At 40.3% G+C, this 21078-nt stretch overlaps 1 protein-coding gene across 3 annotated transcripts in view; it reads left to right on the top strand.

Annotated features, from left to right (window-relative positions):
• Positions 1-10305: 10305 nt before the first annotated feature.
• RASA1 (RAS p21 protein activator 1) overlaps positions 10306-21078 on the top strand; it is a gene marked incomplete at both ends in the record, with an annotated part of 88959 nt that continues 78186 nt past the window's right edge. For all 3 annotated transcript variants that reach the window (XM_084233984.1, XM_084233985.1, XM_084233983.1), the window contains one exon: positions 10306-10805. In XM_084233984.1, coding sequence (XP_084090110.1) covers positions 10306-10805 — 500 coding nt within the window. The remainder of the gene's footprint in view (positions 10806-21078) is intronic.

Genomic DNA, 21078 nt, shown 5'->3' with positions numbered 1-21078 from the left:
CATGGCACAGCACACCTCTCCTGTCTCACCTGCTACTCCTCTTAGCAGTATATTTCAGAAGATCCACCTATTCTGCTCCCCACTCTGTCTTTGGTGAATCCTCTCACCCCCTGAATCTCTCATCTATACCCCAGTTTTTCTATGCATGAATAAATAAATCTTTCAAAAAATAATAAAAGTGATGGGGGGCCTCCCTAGAGGCATAGGGGTTAAGTCTCAGCACTATCACCATTGTGAGTTCAGTCTCCACCAGGGAGCTAACCCACATAGGGTGCAAGAGACCTCTCTGGTCTTGCCTGCTGCTTCCCTCAGCAGTGTATTTCAGTAGATCCACCTCTTCTGCTCCCCACTCTGTCTCTGGTGAATCTTCTCAACCCCCGCACCTCTTGCCTACATCCCAGTTCTTGTATGCATATGTGAATAAATAAATGAGATCTAACACAGAAAATTTTAAAATATTAGTTTTCTTCTTAAAAAAAGATTATAAGATTTCCATAAATGCTTAACAAATATAAAAGACATAACAAAACTTTCAAAAAGATTACTAACCAATTACTTTGAGTATAGAATGAAACACCATCATTAGCTATTTTTACCAAGAAGAAATTGATTTAAGCTATACCAAGCACTCATTTATTTTTTTTATTTTAATAAAGTTATCAAATGGTAATAGAATACTGCTATAGATATTCTTTTTAAAATTAACAAGGTATTTTTCAAAATCACAATACAGATGGGAATAAAATAAAAATAGGTTAAGTGGATTTATTGTTCATTAATCATATGTATCTATTTAATAATGGATAAATGTATCTATTTAACCAGAGAGGTTGCTAGCCTTATATTTCTTGTTTGTTCATTATATTTGTTGATTTGCATGATAATGCACATGATTTGCTTTAAATATCTGGCTCTGTATCAGTTAGGGTTCCCCCACATAGACAGATAGAGAGAGAGAGAGAAAATAAAGATAGTAACCTAACTATACAGAATCTATAGCTATAGCTCTAAGTCTCTCTCAAGAGATCAATAAAGATAGTTCTCTGAAGTGATTCCTCTCTCTATATCTCCATGTATCTTAGGGAATTTGCCTATACAATCAAGGAGCTGGCAAGTCTTAAATCTGTAGGGCGGATTTGAACTTGGCAGGAGCTGAGAATTTGATCTTGAAGGAGAAATTCTCCAGAAAACCTAAGTTTTTGCTCTTAAAGTCTTGAACTATTATTGAATACAACCACTCATATTATGAGGAGTTACTTCCTTTACTTATAGTCAACTGTAACCATATTTTTAAAATACTTTCACACTAACATCTAAATAGCATTTAATTAAATAACTGGGCAGTATACCATAGTCAAGTTGACACATGCAGTTAACTATCACAGATACCAAAAAGGTAGAAGAAATAATCAATATTTTGTATTATATAAAGTGGATTTTTAGAAATTTCTTGTAAGTTTGAAATATTACATCCAACCTAAAGGAATGCACAAATTACATTCTATAGGTTGCATAAATACAGCATTCAAGTGACATGACTTGATGAATATTCATAGGGAAGATATTTCAATAGCAATTATTGTATATATGTGTGTGTTCACATAAATTTTTTCAACCATGGCATGCAAATTGCTTTGAATTCTGATTCCTTCCTCCCTTCTCTCCTTCCTTTTTTTTAATTCTTATCTCCTTCCCCAGAGATTTATTTGGCACTTACTATGTGGAAGTCACTGTCCAAAATGAAGAAATACAACAGTTAACAATACAGGCAGAAATCTCTGCTCTCATGTAGCCCGTACTCTATTAATAAGAGTAGACAATAAACAAGTAAACCAATAAAAATGCTATATAACTTCAGGGGCTGAGAAGCACTAAGTAGAAATATCAAATAGCATAAGTGTGAGTAGAAGCCTTTTGTAGTTAGATTGGTTAATGAAGAACTTTATAAGAATATGATATTTGAGTAGAGTCCAGTGGAGGAAGGAAGTGAGCCAGCAAAGCTTTGTTGAAGAGTTTTTCATGCAGAGGGTTTAGTAAGTTTAAAGGCTTTGAGATAGTAGGAATGTTATATACTAGGAAACAGCAAAACATTCAGTTGACAGGACTATATTAGAAGGATAAAGGTTGTGTTAGGGGCTGTAATTTATGAGAAAGGCAGAGGCGTCTGTCATGCAGGGTCTTATAAATCATGGGAAGATGTTTGCATTTTATTATGTCTGATGAAAGGATTTTAAAAAAGTATATAAGGTACTTTGACTTAAATTTAAAATGGTTGTTCTGGCTAATGTGTATAGAATAGACAGTGGAATAAAAATGGAAGCAAAAAGCTGCTAGAAAATTCATTATACAAGGCTAGGTAACAAGATGGTGACTTAAACAGGGTGTAATAGAAAAGAATGGAATGCAATCAGATACAGGATATATTTTGAAGGAAAAGCTGACAGGATACACTGATGAAGAGAGGTAGGTAATGTGGTATACGAGAAAAACACAAGAATCAATGCGGTTATCTAGATTTTTGGCCACTAGAGGAGTGACAATACCTTTTCTATGTGGAAATTTTGGAGGAGGAGCTTTTATGTTTGGTGAATTCAAAAGCTTTCTTTGAACCTAAGGTATTTATTTATCTCATATATTAATGAAGTATCATTGTTTGACATCCTCGTTAGGTGTTTTGTTTTGTTTTGTTTTTTACAGTATAGGATTTCTCCTCTCAGGTGTGGTCACCTTAGCTCTCTGATCACCAAAATACTGATAGTCCTCCACCCCAGTCTAATGCATTGGCCCCCGATTCTCACCTCTCCACCATTTCCCTCTCCCTCCCCTCAGATCTATGATCACCTTTCAAGGGTTAGTTTTAATGGACATAAAATATCTTAATAGAGATGAAATATTGTGCTAAGAGGACAACCTGGGCCTGGAGAGATTTATTTGGGGCTTATCTGCATAACCAGGGTATTTAAAGGTATGAATCTACATTAAGTATTTAGGAAGAGTAATACTGAAGAAAGTGAAGGGTACACCCAACAGTTTGAATTTAAGAAAACGGAAATCATCTGCAAAGAGTTGAGGAGAGTGATTTAAGAAAATATGATGCTTTGGTAGCCAAGGAAAGAAAATATTTCAAGATGAAGGAAGAACCAATTTTTAGATGCTGATGAACAATTAAGATGAGGATACATACAATCTTAAGCTGTATTAATAGCAACATAATAAGATACATATGATTTATATATTAGATTGAGCAAAATAAATCTTTAACTATTATGTAGGGCATCACTATCAAGTGATAGTGAGGATGGGAGTTTATCCAAAAGATTAGAGCAATATCAAGGGGCCTCCCTGGTGGTGCAGGGGTTCATCAGCCACTGCAACATGAGCTAGATCCCCTGCCAGGGAGCTCACCCACATGGCACAATAGACCTCTCTCGTCTTGCCTGCTGCGCCCCTCAGCAGCGTATTTCAGTACATCTGCCCATTCTGCTTCCCACTATATCTCTGGTAAATCCTCTCACCCCCACACATCTGGCCTTCACCCCAATTCTTGTATACATAAATAAATAAATCTTTAAAAAAAGATTAGCACAAGATGGTAATAGGAGATCAGTATGTGGCCATTTGAAATATTATGAAAGCAACTAGGCATTTTGTGTAAAGAGATATTCTTGAGGACTTATTAGTTACCTTCAAGTATTTCAAGGGCTGTATGTTTAATATAAACTACTAATGTGAGTAGTTTACTAGGAGGATATCTCTGCTCAATAATGGGAACCACTTTATGATTGAAAATGTTCGCATTTTCTCCAAGTCACAGATCTTTAGATTTTTGCAGTGAGTAGGATTTATACTAGTTGAACTCCAACCCAGTGTTGTTTTTAAGATTCTAGTTCTCAAAGTTTATCCTTAGAATTTTATTTCCAAGATAGTTGTCTTTGTTCAACAATCTTCACAGCTGTCCATTTGACTCAGGATAAAATCCAAATGCCTGTGACTAACTTTAAGAAATCTTTCATAACTTTGCTCTAACTTCCAACTTCATCTTCCTCTTCCTTTCTGATTATGAACTCTCTGCTCTAGTAAAACTGGTTGCTTCCTTCTCTGCCTCAGAAAGATGTCCATCTTGTCCTGTCACCTTTCCTTTTCTCCTTCCCTTTTTTTTTCATTAAAGGAGTTAAGATTTAAAGTAAATTGCAGCTCAAGGAAACGCTTGCAGTTTTACTGTAGGACACAAGCCCTCTGACTCTTCTCAGCTAACATTGCAAAATCTAACATGTTTACTCATGGTAACAATTACATTTTGAATTATATTGCAATGTATTATTATGCTATCATTTCATAAGTGTTTATCTTTACCTTTCAACAGGACACAGTTTTTTGAACTTTGTTCCATTATTTCATTATCTCAAATCCTCATAAAACCAGCTTAATGGGCCTTCCTGGTGGTGTAGCGGGTTGAGCGCAGCACTGTGAAGCTGTCCGCAGCCTCTGCAGCACGGGTTGGATCCCAGGCCAGCCAGGGAGATACTCACATAGCGTGGCAGACCTCTCCTGTCACACCTGCTGCTCCCCTCAGCAGTGCTTTTGGTCTGCCTGCCTGTTCTGCTCCCTGCTCTGTCTCTGGTGAATCCTCTCACCCTCCCGCGCCTCTGGCCTGTACCCCAGCTCTTGTATAAATGAAAAAATCTTTCAAAAGAAAACCAGTTTAAGATCCATTGTCCTGAAGGTGTCAGGACCCCAGCTATATTCTCTTGTCACTAACTATTCTGTTATGTGGCCATGAAATCTACCTGCAGACTCCCTGGGAACTTTGCTTCACATGTGGGCATGGAGCATAAGTATGGAGAGGTAAAGAATTTAGGAACATCCTTCACCAAAGATGGAAGGGACTTGAAGGTTAAGTACCCCCAATCTAGTTCTCTTGTGAGGATAACTCTGAGGCCGTTTAATATGGTTTCATATAAATCCCCTATGGAATTGAGTTGCTACCCCTTACCCACAATGATTACCTATTTGATTTTGTATCTACTATTGACTTGCTTCCTTCTCTGGCTTATTTCTCTTCTGCAATGAGTTTCCTGGAATCAGCTCCCAAATAACTTACAATCCAATTCTAGTCCTGGGGTTGTCTGGGGGGAACCAAATCTAAACTAATAGGAGCTGTTATCCATACATATAATAGACGTGAAAACTGAGATTCAAAGACATTAACTTGACCAGCATTACGGGGCTAGCACTGACATAGGAGTAATTCCAACACAGTCTATCTGTCCCAGAATCCCAGGTTTGCAGCTGATTTACTATCTTGCGTCATTACACTGTAACATTCTGAACACTCAACAAAGACTCTGTCAAGTGACTCTAAAAAACATAAAGATTTCAAACCAGTTTAGTTTTTCTTCCCCTAATATGATTTATCTTAGTGCTGCACTTATTTAAATGGCCAGCTGATTAACTATCTACTTCTCTCTCTAAATTATATGCTCCATGAGAGCAAAGATCATGCCTATTTTGGCTCATCAGTTTCTCCGGCACTTAATAAATACTTGAAAGTGGAGTTAAAGTAGTGGAAGGCACAGTTAAGCAGCAATCATGAGGCAGAGAGGTATAGACAGAAGGTGGCTTATAATGGGAGTAAATTCACAATCAATAGAAGGAGTTGCTGTGTTGAGCAGAGAAATAGGAGGAAATAGTGACAGAGAAGTAGGGACATGGAAATAGGGCTGCCACTAAAGGAGATAATAGCCTGGTCCCCATTCTTCAGATGTGACCACAAGCTTGTCTGTTAGTACTCTGGAGCTGCTTCTTGATCCTGAACAATAAGAGATATATGGTTCCCTAAGAGACTAGACATTTTATTGCGGAACAGTTTTCTTTTCCTAACTTCATTCCCAAGAATCCTGATCATATACCTTTATCACTTGAAGTGAATTGAGCACACCTTTGGAACACAAAAACATGCTGATATGTGAATTCAAGATAATGATATTGTCATACTTTTTGAGGGTTGTGAAATAGAGAATGAACAAGAAACAATTTGCCAACTTTAAAATTTTGTACAGCACAAATTGGAAACATTTTATTTTAAGGATTTATTTATTTATTCATACAAGAACTGGGGTACAGGCCAGAAGTGTGTGGGGGGGGGATTGAGAGGATTCACCAGAGACAGAGTGGGGAACAGAACAGGCAGACTGACTGAAACACATTGCTGAGGGGAGCAGTGGGCGAGTCAGGAGAGGTCTACTATGCTATGTGGGTAGCTTCCTGGCCTGGGGATCGAACTCGTGCTTCAGTGGCTGTGGATAGCTTTATAGGTTGTGTCTTAACCCCTTGCGCCACTAGCAAGGCCCCTGGAAACACATTTTAATAAATAAAATATGGTATAATGTAATTTCTTCAAAAATGCTGCAGAGCATCCATGAAGGTGTCAGGACCCCAACCATATTCCTTTGTCGCAATCCCATTTGGTTGTCAATAGGCTATTTTATGTTCAATGCATAATCATCTTTGCTTTCATTATATTATCTAGCTCAAAATACCTATTAAGGAAATATGTTTGGAATCAAACAATAAATAGTCTTAGAAAGCCACTCTTTCTGATCAGCATTACTTCAGTAATAAATTACTGGTAAATGATAAGTTCTCATCTAAGTCAGACCACCATTAACATTGAATAAGCTTCCTAATCATTTCAGTTAAATGGCTTTAGTAAGTCATAGAGTAGGGTAAATTAAATATATATTGACTTAAGTATAACATATAACATTACAAAGTACCTATGTTTAACAGAAAATTAGTTCTTCTTCAGACCCTAATGTAGCAGGTACTGTCAGTGCCAAGATCAAACCCCTTGGCATTCACCTGTTCTGTGCTTGCAATGGCTTCCTACTGAAAACAACAGTACCTCTCTACAGAGGGCTTTCTCTAGCGATGCCAGATGTTCAGTCTGCACACACACGTGCTGCAGGTATTGGAAGGAAGATACGTGCTTCTAAGAACAGCCTTTAGTCAATGACAAATGGAGGCTGATTTCTTCTTCCCTTATGTGTGGCAATTCTCAAGTAGGTGCTCTGCTGTCTCCCAGAGCTCCCCAATGGAATTAATCCCCCAATGCTCTTAGCAGTTACCTGCTCATTAACACATTCTATATTGGCTTCCTTCCCTTCTCTACTGAAATTTCCTGGGATCACCTCCAAAATAAATGGCTTAACACTCAAATCCTAGTTTCAGAGACTGTTTCTGGGAAAATCCAAACTAAGATGCCAGGTCTATAAACCAATTTTTAATAAAGCCATAGAAAAATGAAAGAAGATCTTAACACATGGTGAGTATCTCAGGAAGCTGAGTTTATGTAATTCAAAAGACTTGGGCCTCCCTCGTGGTTCAGAGGTTAAAGTCTCAGCGCTGTGAAGCTATAGCTAGCCATTGTGGCATGAGTTCGATCCTCTCAGCAGGTACTTCAGTAGATCCACCATTCTGCTCCCTACTCTGTCTCTGGTGAATTCTCTCCCCCTCCCCCTCCCCACACCTCTGGCCTAGACCCCGTTCTTGTATGCATAAATAAAATAAATATATTTTTTAAGATTTATTTATTTATACAAGAACCGGGGTATAGGCCAGATTCGCGGGAGGGTGAGAGGATTCACCAGAGACAGCAGGGAACAGAACAGGAATGGGCACAGTGCAGGTTTTCTAATCCAGCAGACCAGGTAAAGGAGGAGTCCGAGTCCTGGAGCCCTCAGTGGCTTTTGCAGGCATTTTTATTGGGATTTGCCAGGTACACAGCAGGCAGGGGTGCTGGGGGGGGGGTCGGGAGGCTGGCAGGCCTCAGCAAGTCTTCACTCTTATCTGGACTCCCCGGCGTTCTCTGCTTCTCTCTCAGCTTCTGTTCGTTCTTGGCTTCTGCTGGCATCTCCATGACGCCGCCCTTATAAACTCAGTCTCTCAGCAGAGGTGTACCCACTTCAGGTGCCTGCCATCAGGCATGCATTCAGGACCACAGGGTTCCCTCATCTATCCTAATGGCGGGAGGGCAGAAAAATCTGACACTTTTTCCTTACCCTACAGAGTTTAGCAACTAATACCTACATGTCCTTTGTACCCACCTAACCAAGATTATAGTTTTTCTCATCTAGTATTCTTTCTTTTAGAGTCATTTTTTAGGTATTAACTACGTCCTTAAATAGTATACCATAGCATAGAGGTTTTTAAACTTAATTGTGTAAACTTGAAGGGCTCACTAAACTATAATTACTACAGTTTCTGATTGAGAAGGTCTGGGGTAGGGGCCAAGAATTTAAATTTCTAATAAGTTCTTAGCATATTCTAGTCTGAGACCACTCGTGTGACTAGTAGTATAATTTATAGCAGGTGGTATAACATATAAAAGCCCCATGGAGTACACAGGTTTACTGTTTATTCAAGTTTGGCTGATTTGGCAAGAAAGCTATGTAAACCTCGAAGGCAAATGTCTTGCGACCACTCTGTCACATCTTTTAGAGATATTTTCCTTTTTTGATGACCTATAATGCCCTTTCCCATCCCCAATGTGCTCCCCAAGTAATCATCCTTAGTAGAGAAAATAGTGGTCAATGCTTAAGTTAATGTGGAAATTAATATATGAATCCAAAATGGTAAATTACCAGCACTGTAATTTCATACAATGGCACTGCTGATATAGTTTATATATATATATTCCAGTATAAAAGACCAAGCAGAACCATTCTCTGGCTCTACTAAAGGTGAGATTTTAGTTTATCGATAATTTTTGAAACTAAGTAATTAGAAGTGGCACTTTGGGGCCCATCTTGACATTTGCCCGCAGGTGGTCTATAGGTTCACACAACGTGGCATGTGCAGCATGCCCTGCAGCCTTACAACCACACAAGTGCGCAAAAGAGCACTGATAAGATTGGTGTGTGGCACCCCTATTCTTCAGACCTTATTAGTACCCAACAGATTTGCACTGGCACTCTAAGTGTGTGTGTGTGTGTGTGTGTGAGAGAGAGAGAGAGAGAGAGAGAGAGAGAGAGAGAGAGAGAATATTAATGAATGAGATATGGCTGAAGAAAACAAAACCAGTGTAGTGGTAGCCACCTGACTTTACGTACACTTGTGTATTTCCTTTTCTTCTCGAGTTTCAGAGCGTCAGTTTTTGGTTTGCAGTAATCATAGTTATTTGAATGATACAACAAAAATGAAAAAACACCCAGAGTACTGCCTTGACCTTTGAAGCAGGCACCACCCGCCTCCCCCGCCCCCCCCAGCCCCGCCGCCCGAGCCCCGGCATTAGGTTTCTGTGCCCGCGGCTGAGGGTGTTTCTTCAGCCGGTCGGGAAGCAGCGCAGCGGCTTCGCGGCATCTTCCTTCCCTTTCCCTCCTCTCCACCGCCTCCCAGCCCCCCGGCCTCGCGTCTCCACGCGGGCTGGCGTGCGCCTCCCCGCCGCCCCACCGGCCCATCAAACAAAGCCCAGCGCGGCCGGCGCGCGCCGCCCGCGGCACCGACCAGCAGGAGCGGAGCCGCCACGCGCTCGCCCCGGAGCGGCGCCGCCAGCGCGTGTGCGCACGGCGCGCCCCCGCCGCTTCCTCCCCGGGAATTCTCCCTTTTCCTCCCTCCCGGCCCAGCCCCCCCGCCCCGCGCCGGGAAGGCGCCTGCGCAGAAGCGGCCCTCCCGCCTCCCCCCGCCCTTCCTTCCCCCCGCCCCTCCTCCCGCGCCCCGCCTTCCTTTCTCTCCGCGATTTCTCTGAGCGCTCCAGGTTGGGAGCACTTCAGTCCATTTCCCCCTGCCCCGCCCCCCTTCCTCCGCTTCCCACCCCTCCCCGCTCCAGCCCGGCGGAGGATGAGGCGGCTGCCGCGGCCCCAGCCCCGGCAGCGGCCCCGGCTGTGGCTGCGGTGGGGGTGGCCGGAACTGGGGTGGTGAAGAAGCGGCGGCGGCGGCGGTAGGAGCGGCGGCCGCCCGGGCCGCTCCCCCTGCGCGTCCCTTCCTCTCGAGCGCGGCCAGGAAGTTTCTCGTCTGTGCGCGATGTGTGCGCGCGTGAGTGTGGGTGTGTGAGGTGAAGGTCTGGGCGGCGTTTGTGCCGGCGCTGGGTTTTTTGCCCACTTCGCTTCCCGTAACCCGGGCGGCTCGGGGGCCTGGGCCCGGCCGGAGGAGGGGGCGCGGCGGCGGGCTCGCGTCTTTTGTTGTTGTTTCCTCCGCCCGGGGCGCTGACGGGGGGACGCGCCTGGGCGGGGCGGCGCGGAGCCCGGGCCTGGTGGCCCCCGGGGCTCCCGGGCGGGCAGGGTTGGGCAGAGCAGGGCGGGCTTCAACATGATGGCGGCCGAGGCCGGCAGTGAGGAGGGCGGCCCGGTGACCGCCGGGGCTGCGGGGCGGCGCGGCGCGGGCGCCTACCCGGCGGTGTGCCGGGTGAAGATCCCCGCGGCCGCCGCCGCCCCCTATCCGGGGCTGGCGGACTCGGGAGCGGCGGGGACGCTGGGCGGTGGAGCCGCTTTGGGGGCAGGATTCCTGGGAGCCGGGTCTGTGCCTGGGGTCCTGGGGGGAGCCGGACTGTCAGGGGGAGGCGCTGCTGCTGGCGTGGCTGGCGCTGCCCCCGCTGGACCTGGAGGGGAGATGGCGCTCGCCAGGGGGACCACTGCGTTGCCTTCTGAGACCTTCGGGGCGGGCGGCGGATTCCCTCCTTTGCCGCCGCCGCCTCTGCTACCCACTTTGGGCGCGGGCCTGGGACCCGTGGACGAGGGGGACTCTCTGGATGGACCAGAATACGAGGAGGAGGAGGTGGCCATCCCGCTGACCGCACCTCCAACGAACCAGTAAGTAAAGGTCGCCGTTGAGGGGCTGGGGAACCGGATTCTTGGCAATAAGGGGGGAGCGGACACTTGGTGCTTACAGCTGTGGCTCGTTCTGAAAAGTTTTGAAGCTTCAGGTTCCATGTGTAGGGATTTAATTTGATCACTCATCTTCCCTACAGGCATACTCCCTGGCGTCCCCGTCTATTTATTGCTCCTCTGGGAAGATGTAAAGTTTTTAAGATGGGAAGCATGGGAAAATGTGTGTCCAATGAGAACCGGATATGGTTCTGCCCCTTGCAAAGTGAGGTGGTGCCCTAGGGTTCAGCTGAGCTTGCAGCTACGGACGCTGTGTTAAACTATGTGTGTTCTCTGTTGCAGTTCGATGGTTAGTGAGAAACTTTGAATACAAGTCTTTGAATGAGTATTGTACTAATACTTGAAACATGCTTTGGTCAGTATCCTTTTTTGGGGGCTGCGGTTTTCAGCTTATGCCTGTTGAAAGCATAACAATGCAGAAAAGTCTTTGGATCAGGGGGAAAAAAAGAGTTCGGTGCAATTACAGGTGTGATTTAGGGCCCATACTCTAACAATATGTAACTTGTGCCATAGAATTCCCTTTTGTTAATATTAGTGTAATTCTTTAATAGTTGAGGCTTTGTAAACACAATATAGAAATGAAACAACTACTAGTGTGCTTCCCTTGAGCATTTTTTGTAGGTGGGCAATACTGTATTCTATTTGAAAATTAATTTTGATAGTCTACTGCAGAATATGTAAGCAGACTGCTTTCTCTATAAAGTTAGTACCTCCCTCTTGTTCTTTTCATAAGTGAACTTAGGTATTTTTAACGGTGAACCTTGAGAGTGTGTGATGGGAAGTGGTAGTATGCAAACATTTTTTATAGATCCTCATATCAGTCTTAATTGACCTTTAGGATTTTGGCAACCTTGGTGAGTATCAGCAAAAAAGATTTGATTCATATACCGATATCATTCTCTCAACAACGAAAGTCGCTTTTGGTGGGGTGGGGTGGGGGGGCGTAGATATGCTTGTTTGCAGGATTTAGAAGGGACTTAAAAATAAGTTAGGAAAAGATTCCATAATACTAACACTACATTTTTGACTTAAGGCTATATCGTTTGATACATAAAGTAGAAAAGTAGTTGGTCTTATGTTTGTCAGTCATGGTATAATGGTATTGTATTCCTCTTATACTGTTTAATATGATTGAGGGTTTTTTTTTTTGGTCCAGTTTTATCCAACTTGCCATGTCATGTCTGTGTGGAATGCCTGTGTATTCCAGTGAAAGTGTTCTGGAAGTGTTAAAAATTTTAATTTTACAGCACTGTTGATACAACTTCAGGCCTTTTTGAAAAAAATCAGTAAAAAAATGTCAAGTGCCTGCTACACACTCAGCGCCGTGGTTATAATAAATGCAACTTTTCATACTGGATGAAGTCTTAACATCATTTCATAACTGCATTAGGCATATTAGTATATTGTTATTCTAAATGGGAAAAAAAACCCAAAATAAATATGTAGAGCAGGTGGAGTAGGTCCTCAGTAAAATAAACCAGAAAATACAGAGCATCCCTACTAATTTTTTAATAATAAATATGAATGAGTACTAAGGGAAAAGCCTGTTTGTGAGAAGTCCATTGTGTCAGATTTTCATCATTACTCTCTGTATTTGGGAATAAAAATATTTGACTATGTATATAAAAATTGTTCTTGTTTTATAAAGTATCCTCCATTTCTAGTATGTTTTTAAAATTTGCCACTGAGAAGTACAAATTTCCCTCTTTTTTTAATCTTAGATATCAACCCAGAGTCACTGGAGGCAATACAGTGTAGTGGTTAAGCGTGCATGTTCTGAAGTTAGACACGATTTGAGGTGGAATCCTGACTCTGCCACTTACTAGCTGTGTGATCTTGGAAAGGTCAGTTTCCCCATATGTAAAATGGGGATAATGATGGTACCTTCCTCATACAGTCATTTTTTCAAGGTTTAATGAGAATCCTGAACATATTCAGCACAGTGCCTGACACATAGTAAGTCTTTAATAAGTAGTCTACCAAAATAACAATATAATTTTATTGTCATTAGATTGACTGCTAATTTTATTGATATAGGAACTCCCTTCCTAATAACCATTTTGGAAAATGTTTTGGATTCCAAAAACCTGCCTGCCATTATTAATTAAAATTTCAACTTCATAAAGATTTTCAGCAGGTTTAGAGATGAAATTCAAGTGTTTTCTATAAATTCCTATTTCTAAATGAAATGAAAAAGCCTTAACAGCTTCATTAAATGTCAGATCTTCCTTAAAAGTATTGAAGAAATGGCAAAATATTTGATCAGTGATGACTGGTCATGTTAGTATTGAGAGCAGAGTATTAAGATGGTTCAGGTCACAGGACTGAGTCCACAGTGATTTCTTACTTAGTCTTGAATTCCCTGATCTCAGAATTCAGTTTTGTATCCAGCTAGTTTTATGCTGATGGTCACAAAAGTGTCAAGTGACAATAGGTAGACAGACAAGTGCATATATTTTAACAGTATTAATATTCTCTCCCTTCTCTGTGTGCATGGCAAATCACTAGTTTACTGTTTATTAACGAGCATTTTCATTAGTTTGGCTAAGGGCAGAAAAATTTGTATAAGTTTATTACATTTATTTAAATATTTTCCTTTTTGTAAGGTTTGAGGAGAGAAACATTTTTAAAAAAGAAAAAAAATTTCTTCCCATGTATTTTTATGTCTAAAATGTTTTATATCTAAAACTGCTAATGTCTTTTTCAAGAGAGGAGAAAAGTTAAAGGAATTGGTCACTACTATGCCCTGTAATTTTATGGAACTGCTTTTTGTGGTTCTAGTTATTTCTTTGTCTTTTTCCTAAAGGTGAGCATGATAGTAAAAAGAAGTATTGTTCCCTTAGTCCACTTTTAATTACATATAGAGATTTATATAGATTTAAACTATGAGCCTGTTCTAGCCACAGACCCTTGGGCTGAATCTAATCCACACATACCACTGCTTGTTTTAAGTGTATTTGGGATATTTCATAATTAGTTGCCACCATTTAAAAAAAGGACCATTTTACACTTAAGAAGTCTTGATTTCTAGCAACGCTTGACAGAAACAGAGGACTTTACCTGTTTCTATCGTGTAGATCGAGTAGAGCTGAGTTGCCTCTTATAGGTAAGTTCTGAATCTCCAAGTTTGCTGTAAATTCTGCTATGCCTGCTTTGCCATTGATATTATTTGCCCAGCATCCAGCTTGTATCTTACCCAGGATTTAATATGTAGACTCCTCAAGCTTGAAAGTTTGAAGAAATAAGGAATGTAAATAAAATGTTTTCCTTAAAATCATCTTACTGTCCCTATAAATAATTTGCAGTTAAGTCAAATAACTATAAAAAGTAATGAGAGCTTATTAATAACATGGGTTAGAATCGAAAAGATTACTTATAGATAGAATGATTGTTCAGCAGGACCCAGATATTTTTTTATTGTATTTGTAATCAAAATAGAGTAATGCAAGTGCTTAATTTAAGGGCTTCCACATGTATAAGATGCGTCTTTTCTCATTGAGTCTCTTCTGTGGGAGTTAGATCTAATGGAATTTAAGAAAATCAATTACTTTCATTCAGGCCAGAGGGAGATAAATATCATGTGTGAATTATAAGAAAAAGATCTTGGATATAAAAGATTAAGACTTTCATATAGGGCCTCCCTGGTGGCGCAGCGGTTGAGTGGTGGGTTTTGAAGCTGCCCTCAGCCTCTGCAGCGCCGGTTCGATCCCCAGATGCTCCCTGGCCACCGGAGGAGGGTCCCACATGGTGCCCAGACCTCCGCTGCTGCCCGCTGCTCCCCTCAGCAGTGTACTTCGGTCCATCTGCCTGCTCTGCTTCCCGCTCTGGCTCTGGTGAATTCTCTCACCCTCCCGCTCTTCTGACTGTACCCAGTGCTTGCATAAATAAATAAATAAATCTTTTTTTAAAAACAAGACTTTCATATAATTAGGATCATTAAATTCTTTGAGGAGAAATAGGTATGTTTTCCCTGCTGCTTAATTTATATTGTCAACAGGAGATTGTTGGCTCTTAGGGCCTTTGCCTAATGACTATCAGGTTAAGAAAATTATAAGTTAAATGAGAAGAAACTTTTGACTTTAAGTGAAGAGTGTGCTCTATTAAACTCTTAATTATTGTGAACTGGAGGGAGGCAGAAGGGGGTGCTTGTAGTTGCTAAGAATACAGAGCACAGCTGAAGGCTAGAATTGGTCTGGATCATCGCACTCTGGGGAAACCTGCCAAATATTGACAGAGACAGAAAGAAAAAATACAGTCATAAATTAGGAAGAAGACAGGAAAAGAAAGTGGAGGCTTTGCTGTCAGTTTTACTCTTACCTCTTTATTGGTCTTCAAGGAAATTAGAAAATGCCTTTAACAGCAGCTGAAATATCCAAACCAAGACCAGAGGAGGGTGTGTGTCATTTATAATGATTATTAACAATTGAAATGGTTACTACTCATTTTCACTGATTGCTTACTAACAGAAGCTTGTAATTGGTTTACATGTGTTGTTTTAGTTATGCATTGCATTACTCCAAAACTTAATTGCTAATATAAGTTACTTGCTCTCGATTGCAAAGCTCAGGTAGGACTTGATGGGGACTACTTTGTGTGTCATCAGTTGACTATAGCATCCAAGATGATTTTTAACTCATAAATGTGCCTCATCTGCAGTGTCTGGAACCAGCTAATGGATAGCTAGGACTGATCTCCCTGGCTTCCTTCTTCCTACCCTCCCTCCTTCCTTGCAGGTAACCTTTCTCCTTTAGCTTGAACTGCTTCACAGCTCAGTGGCTGGGTTCCATGTGGGAGTGCGCTCTTTAACAGTACAAACCTCACTGTGCCAATAATTATCAAGCTTCTGTGTTCTTCATGCTTGCTAATGTTATAGTGACCAGTGCTAATCACATGACCCAGTCCAGATTTAGTATGGGGAGGAGATTATACAAGGACATTAGAGCTGGGAGGGAAGATTTCTTAGGGGCACCCAGTAACAGTCTACTACATGTATTATTATCCATTTATATGTATTACTGGATAATGTTAGAATATTTGTGAATGAGGTGGGAGAAGGGGAAGTCTTTCTTACCTCAGCCTCAACATGGTAATCTGTCTTTTATTCAAATTCTGTACAGTAGATTTTTTTCTCTAACTGCATTATCTTAATTTTAACCAAAAATACTGAGTGTGAATGTTGGTATGGCTCCATTGTTTGAATATGCAAGTCTATGCATGATAGGTGTGTTATCCTGAAATCACCTGCAGTACATTTTAATTGTGAGCTAAGTTAAAAATAGTTGATATCCGGTACCGTTATCTTCTACATCTGGATTTCTACAACAGAATTTGGGTATGATGTTAGGTGTTTCAGTGATAGCATGATTTTGTGAATAAACAATGAACGTTGTGGAGGTCAAAAAGAAGTATTAAGAAAAGTGTGATCTGGTTGGAAGATGAGGTATTAATAATAGGGAAATAAGATGATAAATTAATCTGTAGACACATTGTATAGATAGGCTTTTCAAATTAGAGGATAATTATGAAAGAGTTGAAAGTATGAACTGCACATGTATGGAAGATGATACTGAAATTTCATATTGTAATCTCTTTTATTTGAGTGTTATAGAGTATTTGATTAGCTTTTGTAGCACAGTGTTTGAACTTATAAGAGTAACATGCATAGATAATAGGAGTTTTAAGGAAGCTTTATTGCTCAGGTGCAGAAGCAAATTCGGGGAGAGTGACTGGCTTAATGTCATATAGCTAGGCAATGGCAGAACTGAGAAAGAATCCAATTGCCATAATTTTTCAGGTATCTGTATATTTGAGTAATTTATAATTTTTTTTGGGGGGGGGGGAATAAAAGGCAGAACTCCAGTACTACCATGTGCTAGGTTCTTTATATAGATTATCTCATTCAGTTCTCACAGTTTTACCGTGAGAATACATGTTATATCATTTTTATTGTTCAGATAATTGAGTGACACAATTGGAATTAAAATGCAGATAGTATACTTTTTGCCTTGATCCCTTTCACTGCATGAAACATACATAAGTACACTTATACAGAGCTTAATATAATTTAAGAATGGCCAGTCACTAGGTTTTATGAACTGTAAAGTGTCTCCCCAAAATTCAGAGATTGAAACCTAATTCCCCAGTGTGGCCACATATGGAGATGTAAAGAGGTAATTGTTTAAATGATGTCATAAAGTGGAGTGAAGCCCATAATCCAATAGGACAGGTCTCTCTTCTTTTAAAAGAGAGACATCAGGAGTGCATATGCAAAGAGAAAAGACCAAGTGTGTTCATAGTCGAGAGGGCAGTGATGGCTGCAAGACGATGAAATAGGCCTCTCTAGACACCAGCTCTGTTGGCACCTTAACCTTGTACTCAGTTTTTACAACTATAAGAAAATACATTTCTCTTGTTGTTTAACTCATCCAGCCTGTTGTTTTGTTGTGGTAGCCTGAGCTGAAAAATGGTTTTGGATGATTTTGGAGCAGATTGAATGCATAGCTATTGCTTGAGAAAGGGGTCCTCTTTTATTTCCTAGCTTTCACTGTAGGATTATTTCTTTTGTTATGACTTAATGATTTAATCGTTTCTTTTGACTATACATATGTTGAAAGATGGAAAACATTTGAATGCATGTGTGATATGAACATGTAAAAAGATCCTATGCATGACCATGGTAGTCTTGAAAATCCTATAGGTGAGATATTCAGCAAATTTTCTGTATTTACTCTTTGTTCAGTACTGTAACTTTCTTAATTCCTTTTTTGTTATATATCTATCTCAATCTAAGGGAAGAGGTTCAACTCAACTCGGTTTTATAGGTGTAACTTACTGTAGGGTAAATGGTAGTTAACAGGTTTTTTTCTGGCCTCCCACCATTGGCATCTGTGATTGACACTGGCGGTGGATACCAGGAGTAAGGTGTGGGCAGGTGTGAGTAGGCGCACCTGAGCTGACAGACTGAGCATATAAGGACAGGGTGGCAGATGGCCCTGCAGAGGAGTACATTGGAGAGCGTCAGAGAATGACTAAGAGAGGAAAGAGCATATAGGTATTTGCAGGGCAGGGGGCCCTAGTTGCTATCTCCCTTCTGGCTTGTTTCCCCTGCATACTATTAGACAACCTGTGGAGATGACTCCAAGGGCTCCAGGATTCTCCTTCAAGCTGCCTGAACCAATGATGAACCTACCCGGCCTGGGATGATTGCAGAACACTCACTATATAGGATTCATAGTTAACGTATTTTTATACTACTAGGACATTATCTTTCATCCATCCATATTTACCTGTGTAAGTATTGATTATATGTTAATTGTTTATTTTAGCTTTTAATTTGAGGTAATTGTATATTTGCATTTGGTTGTAAGAATTGATAAAGATGTGTCCTTCACCCATTTTTTGTCAATGGTAGGTAACAGTCAGGAAATTGACATTGATGTAATTCCCTTATCTTAATCCGATTTCACCAGGTCTACATACAAGTCTTTGACTAACCTTTCATTCATCATTGTTTCTTTATAATGTTGATTGGGGAAAAAAAAAATCCATGTCTGTTGGGGCTACCATTTGTGTGGAGTTTGCTTGTTCTCTTCATGTCTGTGGGGTTTTTCTGAGGGTACTTCAGTGTCCTCCCACACACAGAGATGTGCACATTAGGTTCATTTTAGTGTCCAAACTGCCACAGTATAAGTGAGTCTGGATGTGTGTGTGTGCTCTCTGTGATGGATGGGCAGTTTGTCTTGGGATGCCTTGCTTTGTTGAGCTGCAGGCATGGTTTCCGGAGGAAGTGGGTTGGAAGGTGAATGGACATCAATGACTGTTTAACATCGAAGTGTTTTGATCTTTATTTCAAAACTTGGTGATTTTTTTTTTGTGACCACAAGTATGCTATAGGAACTCTATATCAATTAGTTTATGGTACAATTGCTTTTGTTATGTTGTTTTGCTTAAAGTTGTAGTTTCCTAGAACCGGTCCATGAAGTTATGTGTGGACTTAGTGTACACCGATGTGTGTGTGTGCATGCTGTACATTTAGTGTTATGCAGTTTTATCATGTGTAGATTTGAGTAATCATTATCCCAGTCAAGATACAGAACAATTTCATCATCCCTTGGATCCTTTGTGCTGCCTTTTTATCACCAAACTCATCACCTGCCATCTTTAATTCCTGGCAGTCCCTAATCCCTTCTTCATTTTGTATTGGTTACATTTGTATAACTTTTCATCTCAGACAGGTTACATAGACTCATATAGCATATAACCTTTTTGGATTAGCATGTTGCTTGTATAAATGCCATCATTTCCTTTCATCGGATGGACTGTACTAGAGTTTAACCATTTCACCTACTGTAGAACATTTGGGTTGTTTCCACTTTTGATTATTATAAAATATATATAGCTGCTGTGAACATTTGTTTGTTCCTGAGAACATAAATTTTCACATCTCAGATAAATGCCTCAAAGTGTAATTGTTTGATAACTATATTCAGTTTTATAAGAAGATGCCTATCTACTTTCTAGAGTGGCTATATTCTCTTCCATTTTCACCAACATATAAATGATTCAGGTTCTGTGTATTTGATATTTGCCACCCTTTATTATTGTAGCCATTACATAAATGTAGTGTTATCTCATTGTGGTTTTAATTTACATTTCCCTAGTGGCTGCTGATGTTGAAAATCTTTGCATATGCTCATTCTATCTTCTTGGTGAAATGTCTGTTCTCTCCTTTGCCCATTTTCTAATAGGATCGCTCTTTCATTGTTGAGTTTTGAGAAATCTGTAAATCTTTTTTTTTTATTAGTCCTTTGTTTACAAATATTTTCTCCCATTTTGTAGATTATGGTTTTCTCCTCTTAACAGTCTTGCAGAGCATATGTTTTCAGTTTCGAGGAGGCTTACTAATTTATCAACATTTCCCTTTCTAGGTTATGCTTTGAGAGGCAAGCCTGAAAATACTTTGCTTAGCCCAGGTCTAAAAGATTTTCTCCTGTGATTGCTTCTCAGTGTTTTTAGTTTTTTTTGTAATTAAGCCCATGATTTATTTTGATTTCCTTTTTAATTAAAGATAAATTTAAATTTAGTTCCATATATTTGGCTATGGATATCTGATTGCTCCAGCACCATTGATTGAAAAGACAAATATCCTTCCATTGAATTGCTTTTGCTCTTTGTCAACAATTCATTGGGAATATATATGTGGGTCTACTTTTATATTGTGTTACATTGCTCTATATGTGTTCACCTGCTAGTAGTATACTCTAGCTTACTGTAACTTTGAAGAAGCCTTAGTTATCTGGTGTTGTGATTCCTCTTGCTTTTCAATATGGGTTAAACTATTCTAAAGATAAATTTTAGAACTGGTTTTTCCATAAGTGCAAAAAGTTTACTGAGATTTTCTTAGAAATTCCTTTAAACTTGCAGATCAGTTTGGAGATAATTGACTAATTTATTGACAGGGTAATGTGTCTCCATTTATTTAGATCTTTGATTTCTGTAATCACCCTTTTGTAACTTAGTATATCATTCTGTATACCTTAATTTTTCCCCCTTTGGAATGATTTAATAACTGTCTTCTTGTTTTTTTTTTTAAATAAGATTTATTTTATTTATTTATACAAGAACCAGGGCACAGGCTAGATTCGCGGGAGGGTGAGAGGAGTCACCAGAGACAGAGCAGGGAACAAAACAGGCAGACTGAAGAAATACACTGCTGAGGGGAGCAGTGGGTGAGGCAGGAGAGGTCTGCCATGCCATATAGGATTCTCACCGGCCAGCTGGGATCGAACCCGCGCTGCAGAGGCTGTGGACAGCCTCACAGTGCAGCGCTCAACCACCTGTGCCACCAGGGAGGCCCATAACTGTCTTGTTTTTAATTTTAGTTTTCATATGTTCATTGTCACAGTATAGAAATGCAATTGATTGTTGTATGTTGGTCTTGTATCCTGAGACCTTCTAAATTTACTTTTTAGTTTTAAAACTTTTCACAGATTCCTTGATTTTCTAAATAAGCATGTAAACAAATAGGGATCATTTTCTTCTAAAAACTTAAAATTTCCTAAAAACTTAAAACTAAATGCTTAAAATTTCAAATAAGTTGACTTGTCCCGTTACTATAGTTTTAATTTTTTTGTAAAATTCACTATAAAATTAGCCATTTTAATTATCTATATATATGTACACACACATATGTACACAC

Source organism: Talpa europaea (assembly GCF_964194135.1).
Source record: "Talpa europaea genome assembly, chromosome: 5".
NCBI lineage: Eukaryota > Metazoa > Chordata > Mammalia > Eulipotyphla > Talpidae > Talpa > Talpa europaea.
Note: the sequence above shows the minus strand (reverse complement) of the source record. Positions and strands in the feature narration are given on the sequence as shown.